The 13,058-nt window shown below is 39.6% G+C and overlaps 2 protein-coding genes across 3 annotated transcripts; both read right to left on the bottom strand.

Annotated features, from left to right (window-relative positions):
• Positions 1–2,270: 2,270 nt before the first annotated feature.
• Positions 2,271–5,302, bottom strand: ino80c (INO80 complex subunit C). 2 transcript variants are annotated; one of them, XM_071470474.1, is made up of 5 exons: positions 5,006–5,302; positions 3,987–4,103; positions 3,779–3,890; positions 3,333–3,400; positions 2,271–3,229 (listed from the first exon to the last, which is right to left on the bottom strand). In XM_071470474.1, the coding sequence occupies exons 1-5, from the start codon at positions 5,186–5,188 to the stop codon at positions 3,098–3,100; spliced, it is 612 nt and encodes a 203-aa protein (XP_071326575.1). In that variant the 5' UTR covers positions 5,189–5,302; the 3' UTR covers positions 2,271–3,097. The 2 variants fall into 2 exon arrangements, with proteins under 2 accessions (XP_071326575.1, XP_071326576.1); XM_071470475.1 differs by having other exon boundaries at positions 5,012–5,302.
• A 1,627-nt stretch (positions 5,303–6,929) lies between these two features.
• On the bottom strand, positions 6,930–10,029 carry LOC139613662 (SUN domain-containing protein 2-like). The gene is made up of 9 exons (XM_071470472.1): positions 9,867–10,029; positions 9,051–9,141; positions 8,682–8,899; positions 8,462–8,550; positions 8,142–8,277; positions 7,910–8,025; positions 7,603–7,773; positions 7,397–7,486; positions 6,930–7,199 (listed from the first exon to the last, which is right to left on the bottom strand). Exons 2-9 carry the CDS (start codon positions 9,137–9,139, stop codon positions 7,086–7,088), a joined length of 1,023 nt encoding a protein of 340 aa, XP_071326573.1. The 5' UTR covers positions 9,140–9,141; positions 9,867–10,029; the 3' UTR covers positions 6,930–7,085.
• Positions 10,030–13,058: the final 3,029 nt, after the last annotated feature.

Here is a 13,058-nt window from a genome sequence, read left to right as displayed (position 1 = left end):
AAATGTGAGTGACAAAAACCCGAGGGCAAACAGGACCTGAATGAGCACCAAGATGACATTAGTTCACAGAGTGTATCTCCCTGCTGCAGCAGAAACTTGCCAGCAGAAGTTCAGCAAAGTATAAACATAAGAACAAAATCAACAGAGGAGCCGCTCGTTGATTTCAGCTATTGGTGTGTACACTCTCTGAAAATACACATCCTGTGCAATGCTGCAGGTGCCAAATCCTCCATCAAAGGAAGATGAGTCATTTTATGCACACCACAATCAATTTCTTAATGATGGTTATTATATGATTGAGCTGTAGTCCTAAATTGCTTACATCCATTTCCGTGCCCATACTAAAATTAGTAATGATTGTCATCAGCCTGTTTAAATCAGTGTGCTCATGTTTTTATTATGGTTTATTATGAATACTATATTCACTGCTATCAGTAGGCACTGTCCTCTATGAATGCTTAAACTGTAACAGTAATATTCATAATATTTATGATGTCATTTATATTAATCATATTACTATTTAGTATGCTCACTTGATTTATGGCAGCCTTTCACTGGTTGGTAGTATTTATCAAACAGCACTGATACGTGGAAGGCAGTCAGACCTGTGATTGAATACACACAAATTCTCCTGCATCAGTACATGTTTATAAATCCTAAGCTTTGATCGGAAATGGACACACTTGTGTGATCCCACTGACTCATGGTGGGACACCAAACACACTCAGTCAGGCTGGATGGCAGAATGAGCAGAGCTCTGGCGCACCCAAGTGGTGACAAACTGTGACTGCAAAGACAGGTGTACATGCAGGATTCGTGGGCGGCATGCTGGCGCTGAGGGAAAAACAACTCATGTGCTGCATGTTCATCCCTGTTTGCATTTTTATGTCCATAGCCCTAAACCAGCAGATAAACTGACGCTACTATTTTCTTGCGTGGACACAATGCAGAGATCTTCAAAAATGTGAAAGTGAATATAAACACATGCTTGCACACGCACGCACACACATACACACACACTCTCTCTCTCTCTCTCTCTCTATTGGATAGTGTGCTTGGGTAGCAGAAAGCCCTGGTGCTGTTCATTAATCACTATGTTAAGGTTTTGATGCCACAGCAGGAATGGAAATGCTGGTGTGACTCTCATAGATATACTATACTGCCTTCATCAGCTTCACCGAGGTCCAGAGCTGGGAGAAGTTACACTCAGATGTGAGTAAGACTTGTCATTCGTAGAAATGCTAATATTTCTATATTTCTGGAACTTCACACCCTGTACAGCTGTGTCACTCATTTATGTTTTTTGAAAATCAATGGAGGACTTAGGAGGAATAATATAAATGAGGCTTTGTCCATACTTGTTAGAAGGATCAATTCATTTTCTAGTTTCTAGCTTACATTTGATGAGATTGTTTGCTAATAAGACAAACATATATCACCAGGTTTATTCTTAAATGCTAACACATTATGTTACTATCCTTTAATGGTAGCATACAGCTGACCCAATGCTTAAAGATCACCTTTGTAATATGTATTCACAGCCCTGTGTAAACAAAACCCAGACCTGTGTTCAGTTACGATTCTGATTGGTGAGTCTGCCTCACCAACTCAACAGGTAAGGACACAAAGCTCAGTGGTTAGAGTAGTGGACTTAAAAGGGTTGCAGGTTAGATTTTTTGCTCAGGGCTTTTGTCATTTTCACAAGCCCTTGATCCTCGGTGAATGTGCAGGTGCCCTTATTCTTAGTATTTGCATAATAGGGATCATTCACATGAGGAATACATTGGACCTCATTCATCAAGTTTGTGAAAAATAGCATGAAATATACCATGGAAATGATCCTGGATGCCTGCCATGAGTGACGAATGAGAGATCCTCACTCTACCACCTGGAGAGCAAATCATACATCAAATGTAGCTGTGGAATTAAAACCATGTGGAACCAATTCTACATTTACATACGATACATGTTAAATTAGGCCAGCCTGGTAAATCTTGGCTTATGAAAAGACAGTTTTGGCCCAGCTACATTTGCATAGCTTACATACATGCAGGCTGCTGCATAAAACAGAAGATCCAAGGTGGAGTTAAGTACCGTAGCAGGTGTGGATGTTTTGGTTCAGGCCCATTATAAAGAAAAGTGCTTTATATCACTGTCCAACAAGTGTGATTACAGGTTGTCATATAAGAAAAATAGGAATTGAGACAGCATTTTGTCTGTCTCCATTTTCAACTGAAAAAAAAGTGTATTTATTCAAAGAAGCACAGATGGAAAAAGACACACTCAGTTTTAATGGGCACATCATAAAAAAGTAACTGACACTCAGTCTGAAATTGAGAAACTACTTCCAACAGCTGTGCAACATTTTTGTCTACATCTTTTCTCTACACCAATCAGACTGAATTTTCACTGACAGATGCTCACATTTTTTGTGTAGAGAAAAAAAAGACACACCACTGGAAGCAGATGTTCTACCACACGGAGGCATACAGAGTCCTAGCCAAAAATGCTTTTATTCAAATACCAAATAATTCAAATAACTGTCTGTTCTGCAGAAACCCAGGCTTGCTTGAGGGTTTATACGCACACTTAATGAGAAAATGTCATTCAGGACACTGAGAATGCACTTTAACAAATAACCAAAAGAACTGCCTATTGCTATCTTTAACTATGAATTAACTTTCTTTGCTTTAAGGAATAAAACATGTCCAGTTTTGTCCAATTCAGAATTGATGTTTTGTCTGACAGTGACATTATAATTTCCAGCTATCGACAACACCGTCCAATAGAAAAACATCTCACAAACAGAGCAATAAGGCAATCATTTAAAGTTTTTAGTTTTTTCTAAATGGAAAAAAAAATCACATTGTTTCCATTTATTTTCTCAGACAGTAACAACTATGATTGAAATTGCCTTCTTAATAACAGCAGTGCAGATTTTTTGCAGCCTGTGAGCAACAATCTTTTCAGTGGTATACAAATTGGGTTTGCCCCTCTGTGAGCTCCCAGAGTCTCCTGGCCTCCCCACAGGCCACAACACTGACATGAGTTCAGTTCTGGTTTGAACCTGTTTCAGGTTTCAGGCCTCACGCTGTTGTCAGGGTACGATGCATGTTGCCTTTCGAAGGGCCAGGTAGCCCGTTACAACATCTGTGGGGAGGAGGCGGATGTAGGAGAACTCCTCAGAGGATGTGAAGCGTAGTTTTGTCTGAGGGTCTGTGTAGTTTGCCTGATCAAAGACAACAGAGTAATCAGTGTGTGCTTTATACAAGTCTTGGCTAAAGTCATGTTGTTCCTTGTTTAATCACACTTTCAATAAAATAATTACTCACCGGGAGTCCAGAGATGTCTGAGTATTTCTTGGCTGGTTTCAGGGAGGGAGGGGCGTCAATGTTGTAGTCTGTAAAGACAGAAAGATCATGCATTAAAATATTATTAAATATATAATATTATTTTTCTAATATATAAAATATATTATAAATATTACTGAATATGTTATATTATATTATTAAAACTGTACTATTATGAGAATTTCTTCTGACTTATCACTGCAGGCCTATTTTTTTATATAATAACATATCATGGCTTAAACATAGAGTATACTGCAGAAAACAGCGAAGAGAAAAATTTGAGCCTCTTTTTGCACAAAACTTCAAACCACATTAACGTAAAAATTAATTTTGAAACCAACTTTTAAAACTAACTTTTTATGAGACAAATTGTTCTAAGCTAAGAAATATACAACATGTAGCAGGTAAAATAAGATACAAATACTCACAGTTGGGATCATTGAGCTTCCAGGGTAATGTCCGCTCCAAAGCCAGAATCTGTTTGAGATTCTTCCAGGTCCGGTTCTTTTTGCCTGCTGCTGCTCCACCAATCCCAGAATGCTGCCAAGTTTGAGACAGGGAAACAAAAATAGGACATAAATTGAGGAAGAAGCAACAGAAGCACATAAACTCAAACTAGGATGGACAGACACTCACCATAAATGTAGGGTCTTTAAATGGTGGAGGCTTTGCTGTAGACTCTGTGGTGGCCGTTGGACCGCTGTCTACTGATCCCGCTGCCTTCACCTCTGCCACAGTCTCTACTGCTGTTATCTGATGAGATGTGAAAAGACAACAGCTCTTCAGACAAGCAGCAGTCACATTTGATTTTAAGCCACAAAGTCTCAGGAGGGCAGTGTAACCTGAAATCTAAAAATACAATTCAACTCAGTTTTTTATACTTCATGGCACTTATGGCCATAGCTAAACTGTATATTTATTAGCATTTGTAAATTATTATATAAAAAGCACATGTACAACTTTATTCATGTCATTGTCTGTTTTTGCATTAAGAAAGCATACTACACACATTATACTAGACTTAGACATAGTTATACTACAGTATTGTACAAAGTGTTTGTGCTGCTTATTTGGACTTACTGACTCTGCCTATTTGTCTCACACTCCCTTGTGTGATGTTATTTGTCCACTCTCACAGTAGTGTTTTGTATTGTCAATAATCTTATTTTAGGTAGGTAATGTTCATTAATTACATTACAATTCACTACATCACAGCGGTAAACAACTCAGCATTACAATGTTACTACCCTCTCCCTGCAGACAGGAATACCGTGTAAACATACTATTCCTTCTTAATAGCCCATACAATAATAATGGACAAATTGGACAGATGGGAATCGTGGAGAAATACAGATGTCATTGAGAAAAGCACCAGCTGATTCAACTGATGGCTCGGTTAGTGTAATTACTAATAAATAAGTGTATGCGCACCTCTTACACTTTCTGAAATAATGTGCCCTCATGGTGGTGGACGCAGTGTTGCGCCTCGAAATGTTTGTCTTTTGCTACTTCCTATCTTTGCTTCTGTTGGTTGTTTAACTAATTGGGTGCATGACGGTGTTAAGCTGACAGTCAGAAAAACAGCTGCAGTTGTCAAGAAAGAGGACCGCGTTCGGAAAACTTTATTGCAACATCATCCGTGTGTGCGTATTTACCGTCACCTGTGTCTGCGCTGTGGGCGTCGCTGTCTGCGGGACTTTCTTCTTCTTGCTGCCGCTCCCGGTGGCTTGCTGAGCGGCTGAGACAGCGGGACTACCGGCACGTTTCTTCCCCCGGAGAGCGGCAGAGCTGGCGGCTGTCGGCTGAGCTCTGACGGTGATGGGGATCTGAGACGCCATTTTTAGCGATACCGCATCAAAGTCGCTGCGATAAACGATGTAAATGCGGCTTCTTTATTCGACATCGTCGGCACCAGCCATGGATGTAAACATCGCTTCACCCGGATGTGGAATTCATTCACTTCCGGTACATTACTCGTGTGAAATAAATTTAGAAATCGTCAAAGTAATATTTACTAATGATATCATGTATGTTATCTGTATTAAAAATTACTAGAAATCTAAAAAATATATATTATTATATATTATTATTATATACTGTGATACTGTTAATGTAAGTGTAGTGAAACTAAAGATATATAATATATATATATATATGCTATAGTTTCGTTTATGTGTTCATATTTAAGTTAATGTATAATGTGGCACCATAAACTGTACTGTCTTAAGCTCCTAAACACTTGACTGAAAATAAAAGACTGTCATTGTTTTTGTTTTCACCAAGCAGCCAGACTAGTGCCTTCACTTTCAACATTTTAAGAGACTCTGCACGTTTTTATTTGTGCTTGACCGGTATTTGTGCATGGCATTCTTTCTTTCTTTCTTTCTTGTATTCTTTTCGAAAACAAAATGTTGATTTTCCAATAAATGAAAATGACTTTTGTTTTTTTCTGATATGTATGAAAAATGAGGACCATGTGGGTTCAGCAAAAGGGATTTTCTTCAGAGTGAAAACCCATATCCCAAACCTTGAAGAAAAAAAAATCACTATATTTTTGAATTAAGCATATTACGTACACAGAATGTGTTATGGTTTGATGTGTAAATACCTGGGCTTGAAGCCACTGATAAGTAGTCAATGAAAATCATGAGTAGCAGAATTCAAAGCACATGTATTATTTACAGTTACTGCAGTTATTGCAACTCTAACCCCAACTTGGCTTTTTTATTGCATTTTGAAGTTTATATTGTGTTTTACATTCCCCTGTATCTGGTGTTGTTTATATTGGTGTTGTTTAGTAAGTGATGTATGTTTGAATTATTTGTTTGAGATGATATACATAGACAGTGTGCTTTTGTAAGATGGAAGAATTGTTTAAAAAAAAAAAAAAAAGTAAACCCAGATGGCGTTAAATTTGGTTACCTTTACCTTGAAATATAGACAGTCTTTATACAATCGAGTTGGACTTCAAGATTTCAAATAAATGACCAAACAAGCAAACAAGCATAAGTACAGTCCAATCTTTTTTATTATTTAAATATTATTTCAATTAATGCAATGATTACAGTTACAGAGGGGCTGGAGCCTATCCATTTGGGTGAGGGGGTCAGGGTACACCCTGGACAGATCGCCAGTATATTACTGGGTTACCAATTAGGGGCAATTTAGAGTGGCCAGTTAACCTAAAATGCATGTCTTTTGAATGTGGGAGGAAACCGGAGCACCCGGAGTAAACCCACGCAGACACGGAGAGAACATGCAAACTATACACAGAGAAAGAAATTTCTGTCTGTGCAGCTAGAGTGCTAACCACTCTGCCACCGTGCCGCCCACGCGATGAAGGTGAATCAGACTAAAGAAGCTTGAAAAAGAGATTAGTGTTGTGAAAAGAAAGAAAGACAGAAGACAGGAGACAGGAGTACAGAAAATATCAGCAAATGGCCGCTCTCCCTCACACTGCAGTGCAGATGGCCATGCACCACAGAGTCTTTTAACCTGGCAGGGAGGAGTTTAACTGGGAAGAAGTATGGTGTACTGAGGTTCACCATACTTCTTCCCAGTCCCACCCACCCACCCTATCCTCTACTGCACAGGTTCCCCACCCACCACTAACACAAAAAAATGCAACCGTTTGCTGATATTTTCATGACATTACAAACCTAAATTATTTACTTATTCACAATACTTACCTACTTACCCACAGTTTTTTTCCCTTTTTGTCCTTGGTTTACGTCTTCACTCTGCCAGCTTTCCATGGACCCTGAAGCTATACAGACAGGAGTGGTGAGGATGGCCCCAGTTGCTGTTGACTTGTAGCTTCACGTACTTAAAGACACCTTGTTCATTATCCTGAGAGAAGAGAAGAGAAATGAGCAGAGAGAGTTAGCTGGGTTGTCAGAAATGAGTGACAGTGAAAATGATAGGATGGACAATCAGGGATATAGCAAATACAACGAGGAAGGCAAACTGTAAGCCTTATATTAGCTTGTGGGTGAAACTGAAAAAAATATCTGTGCGTGTGTTTAATGATGTGGTGTAATACTCACAGCTGTTTTGAAAATCTGAACTGGATCCCCTTCCTGATCATAAAGGTAGGTTCCTAGCCGGGTTCCCTCATCGTCCAAATTCTCCAGTCCCTGATAAAAAAGAAAGAGATAGACATCCAGTTGAACACCTTGTTTTTCTTTATGTATGTGACAGTTTAAATTGAGTGGATGTCTGCAGTGTACCAATGATAAATTTGTGCACTTACGTAGACAGTGAACTCCTTGGGGGCACTGGTAATACTGCCAGTTGGGGACAGGTTCTTTGGAATGTGATCCAGTGTAACATGGGTGATGGTGACTGGGTGGGAGAGGGCGATGACCAAATGCCCCTTTCCACCTGCAAATGCCCAGCAGCGACCTGAAAGAGCTGAGTGGCCCTGGAAGAGAAAGAGAGAAAAGCAGTGTGTTGTATGTATAGAAAAGAACAGAAGAGGAAGAAAAAAAAGAAGAATCAAAACTATAACATCTTATAGCCACACTGCATAGGAGTCTGTTTGTGTGTGTTGTTCCTACCTGAATAACAGTCCCTGGGTCAACGGGTGGTTGCTTTAAAGGTAATCCAGAAAGCGTCATGCCTGTCTCTTGTGTCTGGTACGTTTCAGATGAGAGATGCGGTACAATTATTGCTCCTGCACAAAATAACACACACACAAAGAAAGTGAGAGAGAAATCTCAAATCTCAAAGTACATGCGTGAATTACAATCTGGCAGATGATAGATAATGAAGATGGTTTAGATGTCTCACCTAGTGACTTCAGAGCGAAGTTGGGTAAACTGTCTGCTGCTGGAAAAAGGTAGTTCATCTCCTTCTGTAACCTCTGCAGTTCCTCCTGTAGCTCCCCCATTTGCTTCTCCAAGTCTTTGCATGGTGCAGTTGGGTCCTGTAAGTGAGAAGAGATTAATTTAACATTGCACGTGGACAGCTCTGGGATATTGACATGCCTACATGAGTGTGTGTTTTACACGTAAACAAGAATATCTTTGATTGTGTTTATAGTTGCACAGGAAGAACAAAGAGGAGTTTCTGTTTAAAAGAGAAAGCCAAGCTGCTTCTGTGGGTCATACCGTAGTCGTGATGATAGGTGACACAGGCGATTCAGAAAGTCCTGGATTCAGGTAGTTGCTGTTCAGTGTAAGAATTGAGTATACTAATCCTGATGGATGGAGAGAGACATAACATGGGATGATCAGGTGAGGGTTTTTTTTATCCAAAAGATAAACATGCTACAAAACCCATAAGCTGCTGTACTACATTTAATTGTTTGTAGAAGAAGAGGTCACTTACCAAAACACAGGGGGAGGATGATGAAAATAAAGCGGCTGTTGCCATTCCCACTGCTGCTGGTCTCTTCTCCTCTGGGCTGAGAATCTCCTCCTCCGGGCTGCGAACCTCTTCCTCCCGCCTGAAAAGCTTTTTCACTGAGCTGTGGTTCTCCTTCTCTGGGCTGAGAATCTCCTCCTCCGGGCTGAGAATGGTGATGACTCCTGCGCCTTCTGAAAATCCTGGATGTAATGAAAATGAGACAAGAGTGAGAGCTTTGAAAATGTATGACGAAGAACAGGTCACTGCGTTAAGCACATACATAGCTACCATGTGTGCACATACAATATGACACTGACACACACAAATACACACACATAAACTCCAGCTTACCTGTATATGGTCTCCCTATAGGAAATGACTGGGTATCCATCAGTGCCGTAGTAACCTGCAGCTTCCAGTCGAGAACTTTTTCGTGACATAACTGTAAACCAAAAGAGACAAGGGGGTCATTTTCATGTCATGCATTTCTTCTAACTGTTACTGTAACTAAGTTATTAATATTTGAACGGCTTGCATTTTCCTAAACCACTCCTAAAGCCTAAGACGAAGACCAATTCAATATTATGGCATCAGATCTGAAAATGAAATTCACCTCTGTCATCTCAGTGTCAGTTTTTAATTCTGCACAGGGGAGTTAAGTTGTTGCATAAGTATAAACCTCTTAATCTAGTATAAAATCTGTGTTTTCATTACTGCCAACAAATGTAAACGTATGTTAAAATTAGGTCAAGTATCTCAAAATTGTACTTTAATTGTATTTGTACAGACTTAAAAATAGGCATGTAACTGCACATGGAAGTAACCAAACTAATTTAACCTCTTCAACCCGTCAAGTTGAAACATATTGCTATTAATTGTAGGACTGGATTTTTTTGTACAACTGGAAACTTTTTGGTCTATGTTGGAGATGTAGAAATTCAATTCTCAGCTATGACAGGATTGCATTTTCTTGAAAGGTGTTTCTTATATTTTGTCGAGCCCTACATACATACAGTCTGAATACACATTTACCCAAACACATATAGATATAACCAAAGTTGGATTTACTATATCACATTTATGCATTAGTATATTACAACTGGCCTGTATGTTTCTCTGCTTACTGAGTGTGTTTTCTACAGATCGGTGATAGAAATAATGACTTACTGTCGAAGTAATTCAGTGTGTAGTGTAGTCGAACAAGAAGTTGGTCGGTTTCGCTTGTTCTGACTAGTCTGTCAACAGTTTTGCGCTGAATTCAATACTCTGTGCGTTCAGGTGTGTAACGAAGTGAGAAATGGAGTCTGAAGCACACAAGACGTGATTGTTGCGTGAACGTTCTGTTTGCGTATTAAAGGCAGTAGAACGACAGGTCGAATGTTAGACACACACACACACACACACACACACACACACACACACACACACACTAATAGTGATAATACAGTAGGCTACCTGTCACCTGCAGCCTCAGCAGCAGACACAAACTCACAGACAGTTGGGTGTTGCTGCCACCATGTGTTTCAAGGCAGGATCTGCACACATAAATCTGTGCAGGCTTAAGGTGTTAAATAAAAAAAAATAAAACAAATACACATAATTGATGAGCTCTCAAAGTTGAGACAATTACTCTTTAGCTCCTCAGTGGGTTTCAGTGATGATGCTGCTAACATTGCTCTAAAATTACACAGTGTACTTCAGTTTTTAGTGACCTGATTGCATTTTACTTTGCTCCTGCCTGCAATCGATCTCTTATCTAACTTATCAAAAAAATAAGGAGCACATTTTCTCCCCAAGTCTCTTTATGCTATTCATTTACTTTTTAGTCCAAGTTTTATTCCTAAAATTTATACGGAAAATATAGCAGTTACAAGCACTTAGCTGCTTCTGAGGGCTTATTGGATTGATGATGGCCTATTTTTGTAAGTAGTGACCCATAAAACAGGCTAAAGTTATGGCCCTCTGTTCCAGTTCCAGTTGTGCTTTGGGATCTACACATACTGTATATTAACATAATATTTCCAGTTATCTTAAATAAATCATTTGTAACTAACCACAACCCTATACACAAACACTAAGTAAACTGTCAGAAACTCATCTTTTGTTCTGCTCGTATGATGGAGTTTTGCTACAAAAATTTCTGGCAGAAGACTGATTTAACTCTATTTCTACAAATAAAATATGCATGATCAGAAATATGTTCTCCTTGTCACTGAAGTCACGGCAGAAAAAATAATGTGAAAACAAATAAAGCTGTAAGAAGTGCACTTCAATTAAACACACAGTTACAATATTGACTTGTCTAAACACACAGGACAATTTGGAGAAATATGTCAGAGATACATCCACTTCCTGTTTCCTGTCACCTTAATTTCAGCCTTATCTTCTTTGACAAATGATGAGAGCCCCTGATGGAAGTGCAGAAAGGTTCAACCTAATCACTGTAAGAGCTTTTTCAGATGACTTGCATTGTGACCCAGGAGCGGGTTAGTTATTGTAAACTCTCCGCTGAGAGAACAGTGAAAACTACCCACCATCCAATGGCTTGCAAACTGTTACCCTAAGATTATATGTCCAGTCTTTTAATCAAAAAGTGATTTTTTGAATCTGAAGGTGCTAGATGCCTTTAAAGAGCAAAAACTATTTGGCATTTTATCCAGTTCAGAGAAATGTCAGTTACAGGGTTAAAACCCACAGATTGGGAAGCACTGCAATAGAACACAATTTGTCCTGTAGTTGAGCACGGCCAATTATAAAAGTCCTATTTCAATATCGGTATAACAGCGAGCAAAGAAACTTACTTGGACCTGACACGAAAGAGTGAAAGTGAAAAACCTTCCCCTACAGGGATGTGTAAAGTAGTCCAGGTAAAATTAAACAAACTTACGTGTCAGCATAACCCTGCAGGCTGAAGTGGCCTGCAGTTGTCTGCTGCCTGATTAGAGTAGGTTGCCATGCCTTGGGAGGTACATGGTTATTCTCTTGTCCCTAAGTCAGTGCTTCACACAAACACCTTTGAGGGAAGAGTGCCTCTAGCATATCCATCAATCTCCGCTGGCCCACCAGGGAGGGCCCTGTGAGCATCCACACATCTCCACTCAACAAAGACATACCGCATCTGCATTCAACACACTGCCCTCCGAGATGCTGCGGAGACCTTGATGAACTGAGAGATGCTGGTGTAACACTCGTATGTGTGGAGGTGTATTTGAGACGTACACAGGGAAGCTTTACTGCTACTTTTCTGTCCTTGACCTGTCGTATGGAGACTAGAGGACCACACTCGCAGGGGAAATGCTGATTCAGAGGAAGGTCTTTCCAAATGTCTCATTCATATTTCAGCACTGGCATACTGCTGCTGCCAGCTACATGAATAAAGTATATCTAGAGACTCTGTGTGAGCTCAATTGCAAACAGATATGAATGTTTTATGGGTGAAGTTTAACTCTGAGCTGTAACTGTGGGGCATTGGACCCACACCTCCCTATTCCTTATAAACACATCACCTACTGTATGAGGCAGACAGCAGGCTGGAGCAGCATGCCGGAACCAGCAACATCAGAGTAAATGATTTTGGACCAGCTGTACTCAATCTTATAGTCTAAACACACCTGTGCTACACAGAGCTCTTCTGTCAAACAAGAGAAGCTGTTCTCAGCTGTCTGTTATGCTCTTGAAACTGTCCTGTTGTTACAAAGAGCCATAGAAAAAGCATTTTCACCGTGAAGTTGATTTTCAAGTTGACACACGGATGTACAGTATGAATATATGCTCCGAGAGATGTGATTTAAAAGCAGATTATGTAAGCTGTTTTCTGCTCTAGTGATTCTGGGTGGTATGCAAGTCAAACATGTAAGCCACAGCCTGAAGCACAACTTATTGATCTGCGTCAGCAGGCCATTGACTGGTGCTGGATATGTGACAATGTTTGTAATGGGAATGGATAGCTCTCACGTGTTTGAATGCATGCATGTGCATGTAGGCAGATTGCGCCTAGTTTGAGGACATTTGTATACATGGAAAAATTACTTGAATATGAATGAGTCTGCGTGGTGAATAAGATAAAAATGTAAATTTGAAGAAAAAAAAAACGAATGAAACAAGTGTGCCTCTAACCTCCTGGCAGGGAGGTTAGAACATTTTAAGTATTTAAAGCATATGCAAACTGTATATTTACCTATGCAAAAACAGTTATCAGTAAAAAAAAATAACTGGTGTTTTCCAGTTTAGCCGTAAATCACAGTTAAAAGAATTTGTATGGCTCTGATAAATGATGTGGTGTTTAGTGCCTTAGGGTGCATCACAGAGTGCTCTCTTTTTCCTACCTGGTCTGTGTTTAAAACAACAACTTTTCAATCC

Source organism: Trachinotus anak, unplaced genomic scaffold (genome assembly GCF_046630095.1).
Source record: "Trachinotus anak isolate AG129_WGS33_773 ecotype Australia unplaced genomic scaffold, CSIRO_AGI_Tana_v1 ptg000032l, whole genome shotgun sequence".
Lineage (NCBI taxonomy): Eukaryota > Metazoa > Chordata > Actinopteri > Carangiformes > Carangidae > Trachinotus > Trachinotus anak.
Note: the sequence above shows the minus strand (reverse complement) of the source record. Positions and strands in the feature narration are given on the sequence as shown.